The sequence below is a fragment of the Myripristis murdjan genome, chromosome 13, assembly GCF_902150065.1.
Source record: "Myripristis murdjan chromosome 13, fMyrMur1.1, whole genome shotgun sequence".
Taxonomy (NCBI): Eukaryota; Metazoa; Chordata; class Actinopteri; order Holocentriformes; family Holocentridae; genus Myripristis; species Myripristis murdjan.
In genome coordinates, this window is record NC_043992.1 from 31,081,890 (window position 1) to 31,108,344 (window position 26,455).

General features: G+C 40.5%; 2 protein-coding genes across 2 annotated transcripts in view; one reads left to right on the top strand and one right to left on the bottom strand.

The window, feature by feature from the left end:
* Positions 1-443: 443 nt before the first annotated feature.
* Positions 444-3,176, top strand: LOC115369724 (vomeronasal type-2 receptor 26-like). The gene is given in 5 exon segments (XM_030066392.1): positions 444-510; positions 2,141-2,386; positions 2,784-2,816; positions 2,819-2,914; positions 2,917-3,176. Coding segments are annotated over 5 exon segments (702 nt in total).
* A 2,608-nt stretch (positions 3,177-5,784) lies between these two features.
* Positions 5,785-26,455, bottom strand: part of LOC115369725 (uncharacterized) — a 216,416-nt gene continuing 195,745 nt past the window's right edge. The window contains exons 20-29 of the mRNA XM_030066393.1: positions 11,137-11,297; positions 10,593-10,905; positions 10,343-10,429; positions 10,063-10,170; positions 9,752-9,928; positions 9,113-9,583; positions 8,760-8,990; positions 8,500-8,623; positions 6,327-6,799; positions 5,785-6,231 (exon numbers count right to left, since the gene is read on the bottom strand). Coding sequence (XP_029922253.1) covers positions 5,785-6,231; positions 6,327-6,799; positions 8,500-8,623; positions 8,760-8,990; positions 9,113-9,583; positions 9,752-9,928; positions 10,063-10,170; positions 10,343-10,429; positions 10,593-10,905; positions 11,137-11,297 — 2,592 coding nt within the window. The remainder of the gene's footprint in view (positions 6,232-6,326; positions 6,800-8,499; positions 8,624-8,759; positions 8,991-9,112; positions 9,584-9,751; positions 9,929-10,062; positions 10,171-10,342; positions 10,430-10,592; positions 10,906-11,136; positions 11,298-26,455) is intronic.

The following is a 26,455-nucleotide window of genomic DNA, read 5'->3' on the forward strand; positions in this document are numbered from 1 at the left end:
TGTGGTAACATTTCTGAGGGATCAGCATGCAAAGCTCATTTGATTCCTTAGTTCTTTCAGTGCTTTTCTATTTTCTGATATGTAGATATTACATCGACTGGAGACATTCTTTTCATTTTTTACACATCCACTCAGGTGTATGATACACTTTATGCCAGGCTTTGTTTGAGGAAGTGGTCCATCAGAGCAGTGGCTTGCTACTGCTAGGGCTTGAATTCAAGTGACTCTGACTTTGGGAAGTGCTGTTTAGATGCTCTGTAAGTTTTGGCCTGAAAGGGAAAGCAAAGGAAGCATGTGACACACACACACACACACACACACACACACACACACACACACACACACACACACACACACACAGATAATGGGGGAAGAAGAGAGAGAACACTAGTGGGACCAAGACCAAGATCCAAGTGCATAAATGCATTAATACAGCAGAGCTAATGGCTGTGGAAGGTGCAGGAGTAAGCGAGGCCAGCAGGGGGAGCAGGACACAGGGACAGAGCCAGGGTGTGGACCTAAAGATGGGAGCCACATCTATGCAGCAGACACAGACACAAACCACTTACGCACCTTTCTACAGATGCCATCGGTGTTTGCATCAAATTTCAGATTGTCATTCAGGACAGTGCCCGGATATGTATACTGCTGCACTGTTGTCACTGGCTCCCCTTTGATCACACAGGATGCAGGAGGGCAGGGCTTCCTCTGAAAGTCAACAAACATCTCTTTGGTTTTGGAGACATTTATCTGAAGGAAGGATTGGTCACACCAGTTAACAAATCCATCCAATACTGGGCCAAGATTATTTCAGAACCATGCAGAAGACTAACAATAATAGAGTCATCCGCATACTTAAGGATATAACAAGATGCTTGATGATTCTGACATTCATTAGTGTAAAGGACAAATAAAAGAGGAGACAGACCGCATCCTGAGGGGATCCAGTGGAAAAAAAAACCTTTACTAGACAGAATCCGTCTCAACCCAAACCTTCTGAGATCTATTAGTTCAGAAAAAAGTCAGTGAGCCAACGCACCGTGCTGAAATTAGATTTATAAAAGTGATAATATATTTAGATATCATACCTAATAAATGTTACGATCAAAACATATCACATCTCTCGTTTTCAGAGGTGAGATAAAACAACCTTTCTGTTTGTCTCAGATATCTCCCTATCTGAGTGGGGTAAACTTCACAGCACCTTTGGAGGAATGCATGTACTGTGACCAGAACAGAGAGCTGCCTGCCTGCTATGACATCTACAACTGCAGTTTGGCCATATTGGCTATTTTGTGTCTCTCAGAGCTCATATGGCCAGTTTTACATTGATGCATGGACACAGTGTTGAGGTGAGGAGGTGTGTGTGTGTGTGTGTGTGTGTGTGTGTGTGTGTGTATGTATGATACAACATTATTATAGTTCTCCTGCTCCTCCATGATGTAGGTGCCTGTGTCTGTGTGCAGTGGTCCTTGTCTCCCTGGTGTTTTGATTGCCTGCCTTGTGCCTGGAGAGAAATCAGCCACCAAACACGTGCTTTGGAAAAAACAAAAAAAAAACAAAAAAAAAAAAAAAAAAAAAAAAAAAAAAAAATATATATATATATATATATATATATATATATATATATAACAAGCTTCTTTTAGCGAGTTCTAGTTGTACATTTCTGAAAAATAGTTTCCCTTAAAGAGCTTGTTTTTCATGTAAGGTCTGTTTTCTTGTTCTGTCTTTCTCTGTGTGTCTTAGGATCAGTGGCTCTGCTCTAACTTACAGTCTGCATTCCCAAACAGGTTGTCGTCCGTTCATACAGTGACACCATGAGCATCATCCTATCAATCATCTCTGTTGCCAGAGCAACACTGACAGCTGCCACCTCTACCACCTTCCTCTATTACCGACACACACCTTTGGTAGGCCAATCACAGATTATGCTTTATTACAATTTTGGCAACTACAATTATACAGTTACACTGCATCATAGGGACTTGCAATTATTCTGAAATGGGACAGCAGCTTCCTGTTTGATATAGCACCAAAGAACCACCTTAATATTGAGACCACATACTGTATCCTTCAGCATCCTGTTAAACCCGTATTACTGCATTTCAAAATCCCTCCCCTGTCTTGTTTAAGGTGTGAGCCAACAACTCAGAGGTGAGCTTTATGCTCCTGTTGTCACTCAAGCTGTGCTTCTTGTGTGCTCTGGCTTTCATTGGACGCCCTGTTGCCTGGTCCTGTATGCTGAGGCATACGCTGTTTGGAATCAGCTTTGTGCTGTGTATCTTCTGCCTGCTCAGCCGCACTGTGGTGGTCCTGGTGGCCTTTCGATCCACCCTGCTGTGAGAAAACCTGATGTGCTATGTTGGCCCCACCCAGCAGAGGCTGGGTACTCCATCTGCACACTGGTGCAGGCAACTGCATACAACACTTCAAAAATATATTGAAAATATAACACCTCATACATAATCATAGGGAACATTTCTCTTTGCTTGGCCTCCACCACAAGGACAGCACACAGTCATCTACAAACAGAGCCCCTGGTGCTGGTAGGGACTCAGCATCCTGCTCAAGGCAGACTCACTGTACTCTGATTTTGCCCTGTGATGTTTTTGAAAGTAATGTTTCTGAATTTGAATTTATGTGACTTCTTTGCTTTTTTCCCCTGTTGTATTGTAAACATACAGCTTTCATCATTTTTTTTTTTTTTTGACCCCAGGAAGAATAGCAGACATCTAGGTGTACAGCGAATGGGGATCCTATTAATAAATATAATAAACAAACAGTGGTTTTCAATTCCCAGTTGCTGATCTGTGTGCTGTGACCCTCACCCCTCCATGGGCTGCAGAACAAGGCATCCAAGATGACCAAGCACCCAAGATCATCCTTGATTGTACTACGGGTTCGGTGGTGGGCTTCTCCTGAGCTACATTAGCCAGCTGGCTTCAATCTGTCTCACCTTAGCCTTCCTGGCAAGGGAACTCCCTGACATCTTAAATAAGGCAAAACTGATCACCTTCACCATGCTGATCTTCTGTGCAGTGTGGATGGCCTTTGTCCCAGCCTACATCAGCTCTCCAGGGAAATACATGGTTGTGGTGGAGATTATTGCCATCCTGGCCTCTAGCTATGGTCTCCTGCTATGTATCTTTACCCCAGAGTGCTTCAAATTCTCCTGAGGCCTGAGAGAAACACCAAGGAACACCTGATGGGCAAACAGTAGAGGAATACCAAGCACCTGATGGCCAGATACAAGAGAAACACCAAGAAGAATCTGATGGTCAGTCAGAGAATGCCTAAAATACTAAAAAACAAAATTATAAAAGAAAGGAAAAAAGCACAATTTTGTCCATGGTTTTCATTATTTGGGTTATTTTCTCTATAATGACGTGTAGCACATCAAGAGAAAAATAAATAAATAGCGATTGCAAATGTATGACATCAGCTGCTCAGTATTTCTTTTTACATGACTTAATCTAAACTCTAAGTGCAGAGTGAAGTGGAATGGTAAAAGACGCTCACATAAATCAAACTAATAATAAACATCCTACTTTACTGACAACTGAAGAGTTGGTGTGGTGCCACTCTGACAGCTGTGTGCATTTCTATATTGCACATTATGAGAGTAATTCACACTCTGTAACCCTGTTTCTCATTCCGTCAACACATTTTTTTTCTGTCCTCCCATTTCAGGACTTCCAAACATGGATCTGTTACCTCACATCCAGATCAAGAAAATGACTCGAACATATCGAGGAAACTGCCATCACCGCTACTTAGTCTTCTCTAATTTCCAGGCCCACTCATCCTCTGCTTTTTACAGGCAAAAACACGAACTTCAGTGAAAGCTCCTACTGCGGCAAAGCACACCACTTTGTTCTCTGGTTTCTATGGTGCCCATCTCTTCTGTGACATTGGCTCTCACCACATAAGAGACAGAGAAATAGGAAAGAGGTGCCCTGAAAAGAGGTGGTTATAAGAGGAGGAAAAATTTGGGGGACAAAAAGCCAGGTTTCTGTGAAGATGAGAAGCTACTGTACATCAGCACTAAAAGAGATTTCCAATTGTAGCATAAACACCCAAATAACCTGTATATTGTTCATTCAGCTTGGTTATATCACTTTATACAACTTGGTTCAAGGCAAAGTCATTGAGAGAGGTACTCTTTTCTCTAAAACCCTCTTACGTCAAGCTATATTACGACCTCTGGGACATAACATACCATAGCATTAAACACATTTTACATTCATTAACCAGCCTCTCTCTTTGATGAAGCAAGTCTGTATGGGTCCCTATTGGGACATTTTGTAATTTGAGGAAAACATCTGGTTACCATTTGTGGCCCTGTGACAATAGAAAGCTTAGAAAGCCTAATAAACAAATCAAATCTGTGCATTCCATTCACATGTTTAATTGAATAGCCCATTCATTTGACTGAAATAAGAGGTGAGACTGCTCCCAACTGAGAGAGTTCGGTAACACTCTAGTGATGAGGTTTATTTTGATTTCACTTAATTGAATCAAGCAAATACTGGATCAGCTATGCTCATTGGATTAGATAATTAGCCTATGATAAACCATGCAGTTAGAGGTGAAATTGAACCCACAGCTTACAGTGATTCTCTGTCCCAATTCAGAAGAAAGGATGCACAGTGGAGATATATATAGATGCATACGTGAGACGAGTGAAAAAGTAATAAGAAGAGTAAAACTGGTCAGTAAGTTGAATGGAATATGTTTATGTCACTTATATAAAACAATCACAAAGTAATGTCGTCTGTCTGCCCCTCTCATCAGCCACCAGCTCCTTCTATCTGTCTCTGATGGACCTAAAAGACCCCCCGGGGATTGTGATGTCTCTCCATCCTCCATCTCGTTCCTCAGCCCCGGCAGGAACAACAGCAGATCAATCAGTGTTGGATAATCAATGTTAGCCTGAGAGCAGCTGTGGCAAGCTGGAAAAATGTCTGACGTTATAGTTTGTTATTGTAGGGAACAGCCAGGCGTGATGTTTATATGTAAAGGCCTCTGGAGTATGAGGGTTTAATTAACCAATGACAGCTGGGATTTCCACAGAGCATACCTCAGAGACCCTGGGCCTCGTCATTCTTTCTCAGGTCAAATCAGCATGAACACTGCGGCCAAATCCTGTTCGGATCTAGCACTGAGCTGTCCTCCACACTTCCACTGAGAAGGTCACAGGAGTGTCTCGTGTGGCTGGACCAAACCAAACTGATCCAACAATTATTATCTTGATTTAGTAATCACTCCCTCAGTGAAGTCTGGGAATGACCACTGAATATTGATGTCAGCAAAGATTAGAAAAAGCACTTTTAAGAGAGAAAAGGGTAGACAGGAGAATTCATGAGGTTGGTGAAAGCTATTTGTAAGTAAAGGTGTAGGTGTGACAGGGTGACTGTGCCTTTGATATTTGCATACATCTTTATATAAAGAATATGGAGAAGATTCCTCATTGTTCAAACATGTAGGGGTGATGGAATATGATGAATAATGGAAGGTGCCATTAACAGTGCACTACCACCATCTGGTGGATAATGTAAGAACTGTTTGTGTTCAACTAGAGATTTCTGTCCTGCCATTGCTAAAATATATCCTTATTCTATTACACATTTTAATGAAATTAATTCACGATTTCTGTCTAAACAGTTATTTTTAAAACACCTGGGATATTTATAAATTCCTTATGCATTTGGAGAAAAAATGTACAGCATAACAATAATTTGAAAATAGAGCGACAAACACATAGGACAAGGGTTGTGTATTCATTTAACTAAATAAATTATCAGTGGTAATCTTGGATATGAAGTGTTTTCTAGTGTTCTTCTCTGGCCTTAGCAGGATTATGTAACACTTTGGGGCAAAGATACAGATTAACAACCCATAACTGGAGGCCAGGATAGCAAATATCTCTGTGACTGTAGAGTACTTCCCTGGAGAGCTGATGTAGGCAGGGACAAATGCTACCCACACAGCGCAGAAAATGAGCATACTGAAGGTGATGAGTTTTGCCTCATTGAAGTTGTCAGGAAGTTTCCTTGCCAAGAAGGCCAGGATGAGGCAGAGACAGGCCAGTAAGCCAATGTAGCCCAGGACCAGGGAGAAAGCCAGGGCTGAGCCTTCATCACACAAGAGAATGATGATGGCACTCTCACGCGGCATCAGCTGGCGTGGAGTGGGAGGAGTCACAACCAGCCATACTGTGCATATTACTACCTGTGTAAGGGGAAAAAATATTGTTAAACACATTCATTTGAAGGAATACTCCTCCACCTATCTTTTGACTTATATCATGAGAGAGAAATCCTTACCTGGACCAGCGTGCAAAGAGTAATGATTGCCTTTTGCTGTGCAGGCCCAAACCATTTCATGACATTACTGCCTGGAAGTGTAGCTCTGAAGGCCATCAACACCACTATAGTTTTCCCCAGAACACATGAGATGCAGAGGACAAAGGTGATGCCAAATGCTGTGTGGCGCAGCATACAGGACCAGTCAGAGGGCCGGCCAATGAAGGTCAGAGAGCACAGGAAACACAGAGTCAAGGAGAAGAGCAGCAGGAAGCTCAGCTCAGAGTTGTTGGCCCTGACAATGGGGGTGGATTTATAACAGGAGAATATGACAACAACTATACAAGTACAGAAGAATCCAAGAAGGGCAACAGCCATCAAGGTGATACCCATGGTGTCACTGAAGGAGAGGAACTCCACTTCTTTGGGGATACAAGCAGTATTCTCAGCATTGGACCAGAACTCAGGCAGGCAGCGTACACACTCTATTGCATCTAATAAAAGGAAAGGTGGGCTTCAGCTGTGATAGTTTGACTTCTGGAATGCACTGAATGTATCTGCAGGTCTGCTTCCAAAACACATCTGTGTCCCAAAGGCATTATCATTCTCATTTTGCGTGTGTTCGCGCTGCAAAAGTATGAAAACACAGTAAACTCAAGAATGTGAACAAACACACTCAATTTGCAGAATATTTTGAGTGTGTAGTTAGTGCGCACTATTGTTCAACAATACAGTGTGTTGTGGAAAAAAAGGAGTGACTCAGGAGGCAAGGACAAACTGAGAAGTCCATGGAAACCAAAAAGAAACCAATATATCTGTTGAATCTGTGTATCATTCGTTCTTTCTATTTTCAATGGCCAATCAAAAATTTAAAAAATGAAAAAGTGACTGGTTATTTGTTTTTTAATCTAACACCAAAATCCAAAATATGCCTGGTTTTTCATAGTTCAATTTTAGGCTCGGATCAAAAATACCAAATTGAAAAACGGGAATCAGGACTGAATTTGATTTTATTATTTAATTGGTCCGGTTTACGTGACCCAGAAGTTTGGTAATGAGCGTAGCTCACAGCAGATCACAGCAGCCAGGTGCATTCAGTCCCGCCACCCTGATCACCGCCACCATGGATAGTTATTACGTGTTTCGAGGACCAAAGCGTGTGGCTCTAAAAGAAGAGGACATGACAACCCAAAAAATCAGCTGAGCTGAGCGGCACCGGACGCTCACCTGTCAGATCCGGCAGACCTGACCGGGTGGGCGCGGTACCGTCCGGTGCCGCGGCCGGCCCGCCTGATGCCGTCCGGTGCCGCGGCCGGCCCGCCTGATGCCGCGGCCGACTGGCGCCACGGTAGGAGTAGTAACATGGAAGTAATTTCGCCTAGGGCGGCAACAAAGGCAGAACCGCCACTGTGCAATTTCACAGAAAAGGGCCGGGTTTCCCAGATCGGTTAAGAAGGTCTCTGGAGCTACTACCCATCACTGTTAAGAAGCTCAGCTGATTTTTTCGGTTGTCATGTCCTCTTCTTTTAGAGCCGCACGCTTTGGTCCTCGAAACAACACGTAATAACTATCCATGGTGGCGGTGATCAGGGTGGCGGGACTGAATGCTCCTGGCTGCTGTGATCTGCTGTGAGCTACGCTCATTACCAAACTTCTGGGTCACAAACCGGACCAATTAAATAATAAAATCAAATTCAGTCCTGATTCCCGTTTTTCCATTTCGTATTTTTGATCCGAGCCTAAAATTGAACTATGAAAAACCAGACATATTTTGGATTTTGGTGTTAGATTAAAAAACAAATAACAAAATAACCAGTCACTTTTTCATTTTTTAATTTTTGATTGGCAATTGAAAATAGAAAGAACGAATGATACACGGATTCTGTTGCAACACGTTTTTATTTTTATTTTTATTTATTTATTTATTTGTTTTTTTTTGTTTGTTTGTTTGTTTTTTTTAGGTTGTTTTTCAAATTTAAGTTTGGAGGCATCAAATGGTCATATGATTTCGGTCACATGACATGCCTCATTTCCTGTTTGTAAAAAATAGTATAGAATGTTGAATTTATGTCACTTTAACTGCCAAAAGAGTATACTATGGAAATGAGTATACAGTAGGTGCTGTTTAGTATTAGTATATTGCATGCTTTTGGGACACAGCTACAGTTTGGGCATACATGCTTTCTGTCCTCACCAGTCTGATTGCTAATCTCCCCAGCTGTACAAGCCACACAATCATGGCAGCAGATAGGGAAGTTAGGTCTGATTGCCTTCCGGGTGCCTGGTGAACAAATACTGCTGCACACTGACAAGGGGACCTGAGGAAGAGGAAAGATGCATACTACTCTGGTCAGAACACACCACACTCCATGAACTCATGCACATGATTGATGCACAAAATACACTGGATGCATGCACTTTTTTTTTTTTTCTTTGTCTAAGTGGGATCCTTACTGTGGTTTGGTTACCATTCCACACAATGTTCCTTTCCTGTATCTGCAGTTTTTGCTTGCCTACTGTTGTAGTTTTATCAAACTTGCCAATAGTGACAAACTTTATCTCTCCTTTTGATGTAAGTTGCCAATTAACAAGGTCGTACATGGCCATTGGGTCCCCATTCTGATCAAACTTAGTTTCATCACCAAATGCGTTCATGTATTCCACCTGTTTTAGGTAATGAAGCAGCTGTGGACAGAGAAAGAATAAGACCACCTGGTGAATTTATCACTCACACATCTGCATGCTTAGTATTACAACAACCAGAGTTAATCTAAACTGAATTATTAAAATAGTATTGGAGACTGTACCTGCCATGGCTGTATGCTATCTATATCTGGACAGGCATGCAGAGGAAATGGCCCTTTCCCTTTCTCACAGCGTCTCATAGCTTCAAGCGAATGGGCAATAGCATACACAGCCTTGTAGACATTGTAGGAAATCCTGAGCTGTGACACATCTGAATAGATGTTCCTCACACTCCCAAGCTCCTCTGCACCTGAACATGGAGGTTTACCACCATCTCCATGTTCCTGACCTTCAGAGCCAACGCTCAGGCTGCACCCAAATACCTCCTCCCAGAAGGGGATCAGGAAGGGATTATCAAGAGCGTCCGGGTTTGAGGGATGCAGACGAAGCAGAAAGTCTTGCAGCCCAGGGATGTTTGCTCTCCGTATGGCGAATCCCATCGAACCCTGGAGGATGTGGCGGTACTTGGTTGGGGTGGAGAGGACAGAGGCTGTACTCCAAGCTTCGCTCGCCAGCCACTGTATTCCTGTGAGCTCCTGCCTAAAAAAAAAAAAAGATGTATTACTTTCTTTTGCAGTGCCATTGTGGAACACAATGCATTCTGTTGAAATCATCCAAAGTAATTAATAAACCATTACAGACAGAAAAAGCCAAGGAGTGACTGATACAAGGGAAAGGAAAAAAAGCATTCTAATGACAACGTCTTCATGCCTGAGTACTTCATCAAACAATGCTGTGGTATCTTGTTCCACAGCAAACACCAGAATCACCCGAGCCCCAGAAGAGCGGATCCTGGAAACGATGGCTGCCATGGCTGCCTTTGCATGGTTCTTGGGGATGATTTCATGGAGGGCAAGACAAGCACCAAACTTTGCAACCTAAGAGGAAGATTTATGAGATGTTTTTTTCACTGCATCTTTGTATTTGTGTGTTTGCATTAGTGCAATATCTATCACATGAAATTTGAAAAAAAAAGCTCTTTGTTTCATTTCTTTGTTTGCGTTGGACCCACCTCTTCAGCAAAGATATTTGCTCCACCACGGCCATAGGCATCATCTCCTGCAATCACACCCACCCAGGTCCATCTAAAATGCTTGACAAGTTGCACTAGTGCATCCACCTTCAGTCAGAGGGGAGTGGAGTGAGAGTGAATGCAAGAGAGAAAGAGAGAGAAAGACAGAGAGAGACAGAGACGGTGAGAGAATTACTCAGAAAATGTAAGTCTTTTTTATGGTCAGATATTAAATGTAACTGTATGATAGCTAATCTGACTGAGGTCTTGCAGCTCTGACCTGGAATAAGTCACTTGGCATGGTCCGCAAGAAGGCAGGGAACTCTTTCTTGTTACTGAGGCAGGCACAGCTAGAGAAATAACTAACCTAGAAGAGAGTACAAGTTTCTATAAAGCCCTTCTCTGATTTTCTGCTTGACATTTTGACAATTAACAGTTAGAACCAATGGTGACATTAGAAAAAAATCTTATTCAAAGGATAACACTTATATGAGCAGCAGTGGGACAAAGACGACTGATGAACGTCTTACCTGAGGCACATGGAAGACTCCCAGAAAACGAGCCACTACTAGAGACTGAGTGGAGCCTCCATCGCCTATTAACACTGGCACAGCCCCATGGCAGCTGCCATTAGTGCCATTGACTTTTTTCTCCCCCTTATCCTCTGAACCCTCCTCAGCCCCCATGAGTTCATTGGCAGCCCTCAGAGCATGGTAAGGTGTACTGCATGAGTCATAGATCTTATAACCCAATGTGATGTTTGGGAGAAGCTTCTGATCTTTGTTGATCTCCTCAATGGCAAAGATCATGGTCTGCAACCAGCGAAAAGTCCGGAAGTTAAACCTGGAAGAGAAGAAATGGTGTCAGGAGGAAGTGGCAAAATGTGCAACCCTGTAAAGAAAAAACCTCATCTTCAATGTTTTGACAAAAATAACATTGATAGAAACATGACTGAAGGTGTCATTTTTTTTTTTTTTTTTTTTTTCTGGCTTATTTAAGAATTAAGTTCCATCTGACCTAAAAAAAGCTTGAATACAAGTTTGTAACTACTACTACCTGAGAATTAAAGCTTACTTGGTGCACTTTGTGGGTGGAGGAATAGAGGTGAAGGAGAGATTGGGCTCCACCACCATGTCATGAACAGAGAATAGCCCACCCAAGATGATATCTCCATTTTTCTGCAGAGCAGGCAGGGACATAGAGCCCGGGATTACCTTACATTGCTGGATCTGTACCTGATACGAAAAGAGGGGGAAAAAACGCAGCCAGAGTAGACTCAAAAGCAAGAACTTTCTCCCCGGTCCAGAGGGCTTGGCTTTGTCTGATCTCAGCCAGCACTGATTCATCCTTTCTGTTAAACCACGACTATGATAAAATATCCCCAGCCAATACGAAGTTAAAATTTCCAGTGTTGTAAAGTCAATGCAGGCAATTTATCTATTCATCTAAAACCAGTCAGCAAAAGCTTAAGACCTCATCACCTCTCACAGCTGCAAGCCGAGATCAATTTGGCAAGCGCTCCATTTGATCTAAGCTCTTAAAATATTCCTCTATTCCAACCATTTACCAGCCAAAGTGACAGATCTTTTCCGAGTCTCAAACCTTCATCACATTAACACTGCACTGACATCCAGCTCCATATATACGTCTTCTGTCTGCCTCTTAACGCCCTTTCATCAAACGGGACCCATTTCCCTTGGGACTGTTTTTGATGTAGAAACACAATGTCATGCCTGACTTGGCCTTACTCATCCTTCAGTGATGTGAAGTGACAGTGGAGTCTCACTCAGCCCACATCACCAGGAGCTGCTAATCTTTGAACACACACACACACACACACACACACACACACACACACACACACACACACACACACACACACACACACACACACACACACACACACACACACATATGCATGCATGTGTGCATGCAAACACATGGTCAAAACTTGAAAAAGGGAAAAACAATAACTGTTAACGGAGGTTATGTAAAAAAGGAAACAGAGATAAGGGTTTTAATCCAGGGTGTGTTCATTTACAGTATGTTTTACAGGTCCATCAAGTATGTGAGCACATTAGAATTTGGTCCAACATGACATGCAGTGTTGCTGTTCTGATCTTTCTTTAAGGATCCTGATGGTTTAACCACACAGGATCCTTTTTACCTTGTGTTTTACTGTATCTTGCTCACAAAGAAACAGCCCCAAGTGGGGTTAAATAGCTTTAATATGGTGAAATGAATGGGTCATTAACTTCTTGTGCATATCATTATTAGGACAAACCCTGCAGGCTTTACAACAAAGAGCTACAGTACAAAGCAATGAGGATTTTATACTGTGTATGTTGTGCTGCCTTAGGCCATAGTTTGCCTTATTTGCTTAATATGCCCCTGTGTGAGGCACTGGGGAGGGAGGACAGAGGTGTACTAAGTCAGAAAAGCTGAGTGGTATGATATTGTATTTTCCTTGAGCCTTTAACAAGCTGTTAGACTCCAAGGATCCTCTGCTCTCAGGGGGAGGTACGGGGAATGCAGCAGCTTTACTGTTTCTTGAAAACAAGCTGATTAGCAGTGAACAATAATAAGATTACAATTGTATCATAGTTGTCCTCAAGAGGATATACCATCCCAGATAATTGAAGCCCATGGGTACTGGTTAGTCCAGAAAATTCTATCAAGTTGCAGAAAGGACAGACAAATAAACAGGCAAAAAACAACAACAAAAAAAATAAAATAAAAGCATGCAGACAGGCATGGGAAAATAAAGGGGGGGGGGGGGTGTATCTTCTGACGGAGAGACAAAGCTACACAAGTTTTTTTTTTTTTTTTTTTTTTTTTTTTTTTTTTTTTGCCCTAGACTATATATTATCTTTTTATTTTATTTTATTTTTTTTTTTTTTAAGATTTATTTTATGTTCCTCTGTGGCATTGACATTGTCTGAAGTATTTCAGCTAATTAGTTGTATTTTTTTTTTTTTTTTTTTTTTTTTTTCACTTGGACTCTCAACAAATAATCACTGGGTCTGAGAGTCACAAAGACTCCCTTTAAATCTAAATTGAATTTATCTCAGTACTAATTGAAGCTGAATGAATAAATCTACATTTTGCCACTCATTAAAGCTGAGACTGATGTGTAAGTGATTGCCAATGATACAGCAATTCACTAACAAGTCAAATAGCCAACCAGTGAGTACATCACTCACCATCAGCAGCATCTGTGGGGTGCTGGGGGTCACAGGAGGCCACAGATGACTCATAGTGGAAGCCTAAACATAAATGTAGTGTTGGGGAACCTACTTAGAAAGGTCTATGTGGCGACTGAAGCATGATTTTGGCTTTTGTTTTGTTTTTGCTGAATGCCATTATGTTTTTTTTGTGCACAACCCCCTGTGCACACACTGCTGCCGTGAAAACACTCTACGCTAAATGAATGAGATTCCTTGTGTTTTTGCCTCAATGCCTGATCCTGTCTGAATGCGGCTTTAATCAATAAATGAAGCCAGCTACATTGACGCTACTTGCCATTTTTTGACAACAAGACAGACCACCTTAAATGAACCATGGGGTTATAATGAAGAATGGGGTTGTTTGCAATCAAATGTTTGGCAAATTGTTTTATGAATTTGTAATATTGCAGGTTTGCAAAGACATTGCATGTTTGAGTTCTGATGCATAGAGGGGTGGCTTAAGCTTTTTCAGACTGCAAGGCCAAATCCGTTTTTTGTCAAATTCTTTTTGTCATACTTTGTCATATTTGTCAACACTTGCAAACAGTGCAGACAGTCTGTCTTAAAGATCTGATTTGAGAAACAAATCTATTGTTTAAGCCTATTGTCACAAGGCTTCTGTATGAACTAGTATGAATTCTCTCGATGGATTTTTTTCCTTGGAGGAAAGTTGGATGGGTTTGTTTAATATGATCCCTTTTATCAAATAAATGCTTTGAAACGAGCAGTCACCAAGCGTCACTCACACTGGGCAGCAGCGCAGCAGGTTTAAACAGGAGGAAGCTGTCACTTTCAGGGCATTAGACTTTGGGTAGCTACAGGTGCCATCTTGAGAGGTGTGTGTGTCATTCTGGGGTAGATAAGGTGTGTGTCAGCAGAAAAGTATGCAGGGTAATAGCGGAGCAGTTAATGGGTCACAGCGATAAGTATAAAGGTGTGTTTGTTCACTGTAATAAACAGAGTTATCTCCATGAGGAAAATCGTAACTTTGTCGACTTCTCTCTGGGCTGTCCTCCTAACCATGGTTGGATAGTACTGCCCAGGACGGCTGCAGGGAGCAACAAAGCTCTGCAAAAAACAACTAAATAGAAATACCACAGGCTGGCGAGTTCAGAGTTGAGTCAGATTCCATTTTCCTCAGGCCTTGATACATATAGAGTTTGGTTGCACAAGGCCACTACCTGGTGGAAAAAGTAGCTCCCTCTCTCTATCACTCACTACTTTCTTCTTTTTCTGTTAATTTCTGGCAGGCTTGACACAGCGACAAGTATTGCTGCCATGGACTGTTGTCTTCCACAGTAAGAAAGACCTCTCACTACCTGTTGCTTTGAGAGAAGCATGCACCAAACTATGGACTCAACTGTTTTTTGAAAAAAAAAAAAAAAAAAAAAAAAAAAAAAAAAAAGGGTGGGAGGGTGGGGGGGCTATATTGCATGTATTCATTCCAAACAAAAACTCCACCAGGTGATTTCACTAGTTGGTCCCACCTCTCTGCTTGAAGGTGAGGTAAGCAGTGAAATCACCTAGTGGAGTTTTTGGCTGGAATGAGAACCTGCAGCCTCTCGGCCCTCAATGGCACATGGGTCCACACCCCTGAACTAGAGTGTAGTGCAGGGCCTGAACATGTCATCATTGAGTATTATATAGTATGTAATGATTAGTTTTCATTGTTGTTATGCTTTAGTATAATTGTTGTGCAAGAAATAGACAAGATGAAACCTTTAATTCCTGTTTGTAAAAAAAAAAAAGAAAAGAAAAAAGAAAGAAGTAACACTCCACCTGGTGGTAGCATGGTGCCAGTTGCCAAGACTGCTGCACACATCCAGACTGCACTCTAACATAAGGAACTGTCACAGGAACAGTCACAGCCATTTAAAAACCTAAAGACAGTGGACTGACAAGACAAATACTGAAAGTGATGACAGAACACACAGACTTTAGAGACGATTGACTAAAACTCATTTATTTTAAAGGGCCCATTTTATATTTTCATTTATCTTATATTCAAATGCTCGTGAAATATCACCTGCAAATTGAAGTTACCAAAAGCTACATTTTACAACTTACCTTGTTGCCTGTGTATTTTCATTCATGGTTATTACAGTCTATGTCCCTTACCTTCTTACGAACCTAGAGTAGAAGTGTATTTACCCAGGAGTGGGTTACATGTGATTTTGTGGATTTGTTTTAACTCCATTATGTATAATACCTTAGTCATACAAAGGCGTCAACATCTGCTAGGGTTTTTGTGAGCCCTAATGGGCTGTGGGCCCTAGATATGTCATCACCATTCCCCCCTCAACAACTGGTAAAAAACAGACAGGAATATCAAGGTGCAGGATGGACAAGCACAGATGGGTAGCATGAGTAAGTGGGTAAACAATGGGAAGATGGCCAGCCAGACAGACAGACTGACAGGTTGAATCATTACAGTCCATTTCAATTAAATATTGACACATAGTGAATTATTTAGGAGCAGCGATGAGATGAAATATGTCTCAGTCAAGTGTGCTCAGTGGTTCAGAGGATTCTGGGATGGCGTGATGTGCGGCCTGTCATGGTCATGTTCTGGCAATCATCAGCTGTTTCCTCTCCTGCCTCTTATTCAACACTTCTATTCAATAGCTGTTAGGATTGAAATCACCAATCTTTGGTTTATGATTGATCGTTGGCCTTGTCTGTCTCTTTACCTCCATGCGTTCAGATACACTGTGAGGTAATGTAGTCTGCTCCTCGCTGTGTTTCTGCCCCACTGGGAAACAGGGACCTGCATGTCACTGTGCCGGCCAGACGGTCAGCGGTTCGGTCCAGAGTGCCAGAGCTCAAAATCTGTCTGGCAGATAGCCATGACATTTGGTGGCACCGCGTTGGCTAGAGGGTGAACTTTGGCAATTTTGGTGACCCCATGACCCTCCCTCTAGCACCACCAGCTGGCCAAAATGTCAGTATCGCAGTGGAATGTCTCAAAGTCTATTCGGAGGATTACGATGACATTTGGTTACAGCATTCATGCTGACTAGATGATGATGCTTGTCAATTTGGTGACTCCATGACCTTTCCTCTAGCACCGCCAGCAGGTGAAATCTTCACTCTTACATGAAGGGTATCTCCAAATATATTTGGTGGATCGGTGTGAAATTTAGTGCCCCTAGAGGATGAAATTTGTCCAGTTTGGTTATAATTGGGGAAATTTTTCATTTTAGGCTGCATTTTCTTCCCCTTTTTTTCAAGCTGGAAATTTCCAACTTCTGGCCTCTGACTTCGTAGGAACAAGGCACTGTCCCCCTACCTGTGTGGCCAGTTTTTAAATCAACTTCTTTGTGTGCCACATCCAAAAAGTTACAAGTTTCAAGACTCAATGATGCAAAATTTATGTAGGCAGTTGAAATCTATTGTTTGATGGCCATTAAAACTGCCCCAATGCAAAATCGCTTTTTTTTTCTTTCTTTTTTGTGAAGTTACTGTTCATAGTTTCCTAGTGCTGATGGTGCCGCTCAATGGCGCCGGAAGTGGAGGGGCCAGAGGGGTAATTTTTACTCGCAGCTGTTGTTTTTTCAGTAACACATACATGTTCTTTGTATTTATGCATTCATAGCATTTTCAGTAAACAAGTATATACCTAAATCCTTTTACTTTGTCCACATTTTCACCATACATCAGAAAATACAATTGACATACTAAACTAAAATCAAAACAATTCAATATTTCAGTGCAATTTAGGAGCATTAGGATTAAAGCCTACTCCTTTAAAGTTCAACATTACAGCCCATAATCCATGTCTTAAACACAAAAGTACTATCGAAACTTGGAAATAAAACATAAAGTAATTACAGCATATTCTGTATTCTTTGGTATTGTCACTACATCAACATTTACACATTTGGTGCTTTATCAGCCTGATGTCTGACACAGGATATCCACAGCTAGCAAGGACAAGCATTTTTTTTTTTTTTTTTTTTTTTACAAGCTAACATAATGAGCAACAACCCATTAAGGAAATAACTAAAATCTTAACCCATGAATTTTACACTGTTAACACATATATTTGCAATCAGGAGGTTTTAATACTCGAAAAAAAAAAAAATAATAATAACCCGGAGAGCCCTAAGAGTGCAAATTCACTGTAAAGTGTGTTTTTTCTAATGATACTTGGCGTCCGCCATTACCAAGCCATGCTGCAAGTGCGGAGCAGTATATTACTTTACTTCAGCTCCGAATTACACAAATGCAACAAACTAAACATTATGTCCTTACCAAATACAAATGAAAAGCATTTTGACTGTCTCCCGACATGTTTTGTCGTGATATTAACTGGGAAACCAACACCTGACCTCAAGGATTTAATCCAAAGGAAGGGACAAAAATTGTGAGGACTTTTCAAACGGAATGGTACAAAAGGAAAGCGCGGGTTGTGTGAATGTAGTCAAGCTAGCAAGTTGTTGTGCATTCCGAGTCTCCTTTTCTCGGCGGGTAGCAGCATCGTCCGGGTGAGAGAGGGTTACTGCGACCTGCACAACCTGCCGAGGGCTTTGCTGAAGCACGAAACATCCACAGCCCACATCCACTCTCAGATCACCCTGAAGACCTTTGGTTAGAGTCAGACAAACACAGCGCTGGATGAGCAGCACAGGCTCCACATCACTGCACACAACAAAAAGGTAAAAGCTAACAGGAATATTTTGACTTTGCAGTGGTTTTATAATTGAGCTCTACTTAATATATATGTTTGTATGCATGTACTATGCGATTTAAGCTCTGGCTGATCCTGCCTACCCAGCCACGGACCTCACTGCGCATTAATTCATGATATACATTGAAACAACAAGTCCAAAGCATTTATTTTTTAAGAAACCTCAATCGAGGTGATGGATTTGGGGCATGTGTGTCTGGGTTAAAAATGAGCCAAACATCGTTTTATTTTTTATACCGCAAGTGTTGCAATATAGGGGCATGGATGAGGTGCACGGAATTGAGGCACTGTGAATGAGCTTTTTTTTTTTTTTTTTTTTTTTCTTTTTGGCCCCCCCACTTCTTAAGTGAATCTGGCGCTCCTGGTGCTGCTACAAGGTGCAAATAAATGTGGTCTACTCACACCCAAGTTTGGTTGCTCTCATACAAACATTTAGAGAATAGGCTTCACCTCCAGTTTTCCATCTTTTTTTTTTTTAGAAAGTAATTAGTAATGTAGTTCATTTTTAGACAGAATGATTAGTAACATTACAATTGTAGAAAGTACCCAGTAACTTTAATTAATTACGTTTTTGAACTTACCCAACACTGGTGCCAAATGATTTGGATTTTCAAAACGGTGGGTAATAGGGAGAGAAAGTGGGAATTTCACCCCTGGCAATTTCAGGGGGGCAAGCACATGTTCATCCAACAGAGTACTGAATATTGATAGATAGATAGATAGATATTCTTTATTGATCCCAACTCAGCTGGTGCGCTGAGGCTGTTGTTGTAAAATCAAGTTATCAAAGTGAATGTGTTATCAAATAAATCCTGTCACTCTTCTTGACCAGGAAAAGAAAAAATACTATTCTTTCCAAGATGATTCAAGTGCCATAACCTGCATGGAATACAGAATATGTAAAATTTTCACTTTTGGAGTGGTAGAGGTGATATCGGGGTTGTTGAATTATTTTTTCACCTTATTTGCCTCATAGGGCAGAGTGGAAGTGCACAAGAGGCATTTTTCTCTGTATGGTAGCCTCTGTGCTCTAATGGTTGGGCCACCAGGGGACCAAAGGTTGATGAACCAACTTTTACCGGTCTGTCCTACCGGGGGTCCTGCTGTATACATCACCCTGTCGATCGGTCTGTCCATGAAATTTTGTTACAATAAAAAAAAAAAAAAAAAAAAAGAGTTTGTTGATGTGTGAAAAACTTTACAAGTTACAAAGCAAAAAGTGACCTTGACTTTAACCTGAATTTGGTCCTGTGGATGGTCCTGGGATTGAGGTAAATGTACACAAATACATTGGGAACTTGTCTCTTATCTTAAAAATTCATCCTTGGCCAAAGTATTGTGTCCTATTGTCCTATAGTATCACCAATAGCCCCAAAATTGCTTCCTTTTGCACATGGTGAAGACAGGATCAACTTCACAGAAGAAGAAACAGAAAAATAGAGTCTGAGCTCAATACTGGCACTGAATAAATTGGTAGAAAGTGACCCAACCAGATTTGTTGGACTTGATTGGTTGGTTGGACTTCACCCCAGCAGCTCAAGAAAAAGAGAATTTTGTTGATATGCAAAATTATTCATGAGTTTGGCCCACAGGCAACAAACTGAATTGATCTTTGTTGGAAGCACTTGGCCTCCATAATACTCTGGACTGCACTGAGCTCTGACACAGCCAACCACAACTCACGATCGGTTATGTTTCAAGTGCAGAATTACTCCTGGACGAGCCTGTCGCATGTGCCTTGAGGACAATGCTGGAGTCATTAAATGTTTCACTTGTTTTTGAAATGTGATGTTTTCTATCCCTGTATGAAGCCCTTTTTCATGTGCAAGGACAGATATTCAACTGCACATTTAAGCGATGCTATATAATAGCGGGGATGGAGAGAGAAAGTCTGTGATTCTGAGGGTTTATTGGACGTCTACTCTTTAGATCATGAATGTGCCAGTATAGCAAGGCAAAAAATATTAAGATAGACAATATCATTTGAGACAGATTAAAAGAAGATTTCCTTGAAGGTTGCATCACAATATTTAACACAGGAGTTTCAAAACATGTAAATGACAGCTGGCAGTGGAAATGAAACTGTGTGCACTGAGTTTGTCTTGAGCCAAATTACCTCACACCAGGAGAATCCCGGGTTTGAATCCCGGCTTTGGTCATTTCTGGCCTTTTTGGACTCCCCATGTTTGTGCAGGTTCCTCCAGGTTCAGCTTGACCACCTAGTAATGATAAAACTGATACTGTTGCTCGTTACAGGAACGAAATTCAGCACATAAGGGTTGTATTGTGAAATTATCATAAAAAATAATAATCTTTTTTGGAAGTATAAAAAGAAATCTGTCCCTGTGACAGTCCAGACAGATTTCAGGAAACTACAATGTTTAATTCAAGTCCAAAATGTCTCATGTCTCATTTAAAAACAAACAAACAAACAAACAAACAAAAACAAAAACAAAAACAAACAAAACAAACAAAAAAAAAAAAAACAGGCATTTGCGGCTGCTTTAGTAAGTCTTATAACCAGTAATCACTTGAAGATGCTTTTCTATTCTGAAATAAATATTGCCTAAAAGAAATCCCGCTGAGATTATACTGAACACCTTTTTTCCATTTTGTCAGCAATGCTAATTTCTTTTTTTCAAAACTTGATTGTTATTATTTTATTTTTGTATGTCTTATACACACCTTTTTTGTTTGCTTGTTTGTCTGTTTTAAACATGTAAATCCTTTGTGGAAAACCTGCAATTAACAAGAACAACAGATCTGGTAAAGTTTGGAGATGGGAACAATAAGATTTTGCTGTTTATCATCCGCTTCAGCAAAACAATTAGGAGCAAGGGTTCCTGTGGGGAATCGGGGTAGAGGGCACGGGAGCTTGTTTGTGAACTTGAATGACTGGAAAATTACCTGTGGGCTTGAAGTGTTGTTTTAATCTGGCACAAATAACAACAGGCACTGAAGCGTAACACACACATGTGAAGCAGTTAAACTTGCTGTTATTGTTGAGCTACCAGCTGGGAGATGTCGTCATCCTAAAGCTGCCAATTTAACATACACCCAGGTGGCTGCTGGAGGAACCAGAGGCCTGCTGGGCAAGCAAAGGCAGGTAAGTGTTTCCAACACACTGATGACATCTGGGCCCGGGGCTGTGGAACAGAGGCTCACCAGCTGTTGTGCACAAAATTAATTAATTCTGGGGTTTAATGGAAGGGGATCTCACCACTTTCAAAACATGCTAACGTTAATTAGTGAGCCTGCAGCAGTGTCATTATCCACCACAAGTGACCTTATGTAGTTTAGTATTGCAGAAAATTAAAAACCCTGTCAAATTAATGGTAAAATATGAGGCGCCATGGTTGTTAAAAGAATTACATTGACTTAATTTAGCAAAACACACAACCTGATTGATTAATCATTAGCCAACTACCTGGAAGAATCTGCAGGGTCTTGTGCTGATAATTTGAAATCTTTAGGCTAAACTCCACAAATCTGACACACCAAGGCCTCATGTGTTGCACATGCTTAGTCAAATGTTATTGGCACACAGAGCAGTGAGGTTTCTCAATTTGACTCCAGCATGTATCTTTTTCCTGATCATATACTTGTACACACTTTACAGTAGTATCATATAAAGAGCCATTCATAATGCTTCATAATACAGCAGCATGTCTCAGCTATCTGCTATCATGGTGACACCAGCTGAATTCGCTGTTTCACTTCCCAGTTCAAATTGAGCAAATTAGGAAAATCGGCTTCTGTAATCTTTAGAAAGAAAACCTGCAAACCAAGTGGGCGATTCTAGTATTGGTATCGGTGCCGAGGTAAAAATGCCAGGCCTTAATGGAGTTACGAGTGCCCGAGACTAATCTCTGATAAGAAAAGCCCCAAGTAAAATGTGAGAAGTAAAACTAAACAATCTTAATTTCCTGTATTTTTTTGCCCATAGAAGTGTGCATTTCTGAAAAAGAGGTTTTGCTTAGTGACAGTAATGGATCACACTCAACTGACTGATGTCTCAGTTTCACACTCAGTGTCGGTATCAGCATTGTGTTGAGAACCACTGATCCACAATCACCCATAGCTATTTTCACATAGCTTCTTGCAGTATGAACAGCTCTGTCTTTTGATATGTTGGAGGCAAAGGCTATCAAAGTCAAAATCAGTGCCGAATCACAGGGAACCACTGCTGGGTTTTCAGCATGAAGGAAAGCATACATAGTAATGTTATTAGATAGCTTAAGAAGAACCACAGAAAACAGCCATCACTTTAGCAGTCTATTATAAGGGCACACTTTGTTTTTTTCCTAGCTGTGTCAAGTTTGTATGTGGCCACTTTAGTTATACATTAAAAAAGGCCTTGGTGTTGCATTCTGCACTGAAGCCAGGAGGTGCCATTCATCTTCAGTTTCAATAGCTAGACTATTGAGAAGACAAGATAAGTTGGGCAAAGTCCTCTCACTGCCATTGTTTATGTATAGTAACTTTCACACTCTCACATATTCCTCAGTGAGAGGAATGAGGAATAAGATGAGATAAGATAAAACATACCTTTAATGATCTGCATTACAGCTTTGATTTTCTGCCCAAACCAGATTGAGTCCAACCCAACCTGCCAAATTCAGGCCCAAACTGCCCAAGCCTGAATCCACTATGGATAATTAAATACAGTGTTGTAAATTGAGGAATAATGCCAAAATAACATCATCAGAACCTTCAAAGACAATGATAAGAAAGCCAAATATGTAAATATGTAAATACAAAAAAAAAAGAAAAAAAAAAAGAAAACATATTTAATGTATGCCATATGAAATCAGAAGAAACATTTTAAAGACAAATCAGCATCTATGCAATACAGTTATCAATGACAAGGATATGGGAATATGGAGAAAACAGGCATGTAAGAATTAGCAGTAAAACAAGAAAAATGTGCAGTTTATTAATATATTCAAGTCATCACATTATTAAATAAATTGGAACCACTTGACATTTGCCTTTCAAATACGGGCAGGGTTTTAAATGTCAGGGTGACCCTCTACAGATACGCTGACATTTAATGTGTCTCATCAGCCAGTGTGAGGTAGACTGCAACAAAATCAGTGCATTTACAAAGGATTTTGACATTAAATCTTGGCACTGATGTTATTTATGGTGATTAAACCACCATTACAATAAACCCCCAATGGGGTCTATTTGAAAATATCATTTGATTTTCAAAGAGCCTTTAAATCTTGTTTTTTGCCATTGCACAATATGGCCAGGAGATGGCAGTATAGCCTACTGGATGGATGTTCAAATTCAGTTTCATCTGCAAGTTTATTTAGCAGCCTTAATCACTGTTTCAGTCTCAAAGGGCTTTACAGACCCACAAAACAAAAACTGATACAGTCTCACATGAACCCCCATGACAGACAAGAGCAAAAAAATAATTAATTAATTAAAAAAAAGAAAGAAAGAAAAAAGAAAACTCCTCCCAAAAAAACATGAAGCCAAACGGGGAAAAAAAACAAAGAAATCTTGAGAATTATCACAAGGAGAGGGAACCCCCTTCCAAGCCCTTTCGGAAAGCACCTGGCACTGAGGGCACTTATTACAGAATCTTTGGCTGATGAAAGACGAAATAAATAAATTAATAAATAATAAATCTTTTAGTAAGACTGATATTATGAAAAAGAAACATGGAGGGGCCTGTGGGTCACCTGGTTGAGTGTGAACCTCATGTCAAGACTGGGTCCTTGCTGAGCCCTTTGCTGTATGTCATCCCCTCTCTCTGCCCTGTCTTTCCTGTTTCTCTCTCTACTGTCACTATGAAGTATAGCAGAAATGCCCAAACAAAACAAACAAACAATCAAACAAACAAACAAAAAACTCAAGGAACAAGCAGCAGGAGCAGCAATAGGCCTTGGTACAAGCAGATGACACAGCAAACTGAGTGTGTGTGTGTGTGTGTGTGTGTGTGTGTGTGTGTGTGTGTGAGACAGAGAGAGAGAGTGAGAACTCTTGCAGGAAATGTACAAGACATCTGAGTGGTACATAAACAATGATTTTTTTTGTTTTTGTTTTATTTATCTGATTTATTTATTTACCCCCTCCTCCAGCCACACACTGCCTCTTGAACTACAGAATTTTCAAAAAGCAATTCTTTGCACACTTATTTTCATATTGTAATCGCAGTAAATGACTATCACTGTGAAAGAATATGGATGAAATAGAAATTCAGGACATTAATGTAACGTGATATAACATATAAAGTTCCTGAACCAGAAAGAATGAGAGTGTGAATGTATTCATCTGTTTTGCTCACTTGGGTTAAACTGTTTTACTGGCAAAAATGTGTTCAATATTTCATAATTTCTGTTATTCATACTTCATTGTTAAGTTATAGGTAAACACCTTGAATATATTTTATTTTCAGAAAGGTTATTTTCTTGCCAGCCAGTCTCTCTTATGTCCCGACAGCGCATCTTAAAATAATACAATGTTAAGGTGCAATGTGTATTTTCCTCCAGATATTTAATCCCACAATCTGGGGTTTAAAAAAAAAAAAAAAAAAAAAAAAATCATGTTTGTGTCACTACCACATGTGAAACACACAGTGTATTTTTCAATATTGTCTTTATGTGTCCAGTTTCTTTACTGATTTCAAAAGGCAATGTCAAGATCAAATCAAAGGGTGAGGGTCAAAACCACAAACAAAGGCTCAACTCTTACATGAGGTCTTCAGGGGAGCGTGATGCAACAGCCCTGGAGGGAAGTTTCCAGTAGAGGCTGAGGGGAAAGGTGTGGAGGAGTGGAGACAGACAAGGGAAGCTCTGTGGAGTCTGCAGGGAGTTCGAGCGGCTGTTAGTGCAGCAAGACCTCTAGGTGCAAGGGCGAGTCCGGGGCATGCACGCAAGCCTTAGGCAGCTTCAGCTCATTACATGTGTTTCTATACAAAGTTCAGCTCCCGAATGGCAGACCCTCAGGAGAGCCCTCAAGTGTACAATAATCTGACAAACATCTCCACAAACACAAAAACAACCGCTTCTTTTTAATTAAACCAAGCCAAAGAGGCACATCAACAGGCTATTAAACAGCCCTGTGGTTGAAAATAACAATAACACCAAATTAAATATCACATGGCCCAGTAGCTTGCTAAATCAGGCATGGTAAATTAATTGTTTATTGAGAGCAACTGTCAAAAGTGCAAGATTAATCCCCATGTCCAGATGCATAACTCCCTCAAAACTGAAGTGACATGTATAACAAACACACACAGGGAAAAAAAAAATAAAAATATATGCGTAAATGTGCTAAAATCATTTAACACTTTAACACAAGGATAGGTGTTGAGTAAACACAAACACAACCTTTGGAAAGAAGGAAAGTAAAAGTCAGCAAAATGATTAATTTGACAACATATTCCTGTCAGTATTGGCTGATTCATAAAATATGACTAATGTGTATGTATAGAGAATGCATTGGATAATATTTTACAGATAACAGATGGTGAATAACTGATTTCTGTTTAATTTAATATGTTATTGGGACACATTCTCTGCTTAAAATTTCTAAAGCACACCACCTCTTATCTATATTGCTTCTTATTGTAGGGGATCACATTTATGGAGGTAAACAGTCCATCGTGGGATTTGACCTGTTTAGGCACCCATGAATGAAATGGAATGCAATAGAATATGTGGAAATTAAATAATTGTCCAAGACTCTTTTTGCATTCATTTTTCCAATCCAGTCCAATCCGTATCCAAATATCGTAGCTTCATAGCACAGTTTACAGATGGCACTTTTCAAAGCTGAGTTAAAAGAAAATGTATAAAATTGAACACAGGTAACCATGGGTCAAGCATACAATAGAGACTGACTGTGAACTGTTTTTTTTTTTGTTTTTTGTTTTTTGTTTTTTTTAAGTCATTGATAAGTTATTGAGAATATAGCTGTATTCTCAATAACAGATTTTGTATCCTTATTCCCACCTGTTCCTGTTCCTCTGCATTGTCAGTCAAGTTCATTATCCACCAGCTGAACAACACAGGCCCACAAAACATGGACATCATTTATCACGTGGCTCTGATCTTCATGATGTGAATTAGAAGCAAAACAGTGTCAGTGGCAACAGGATAGATAAGCTTTTGATTACTTGAGTTTTGAAATCATGGAAGGCCCCTTTCACTATTTTTTTGGGCAAACTGTTCTATAAAGTAAATAAAGGTACACTCCACATGTATAAGCGACTTAGCTTAGGCGCATGCAGGAAATAGTAGCTCATGCATCAACGGGCTTGTGCACACAAGCATGTTTGATTTATTTAATAGACTTTCACTCCAACCGACCTTCATGAGAGCTGCCTTGCTCAGTGACGAGGGTAAATTCAATGGAAAATCAGTGACAAATTCATAAAAGAAACTTGTATAGGTATAACTGTATGAGTCCCTTAAGTGTTTAACTGAACACAAATGTAAAAAAGAGAGAAACTACACAC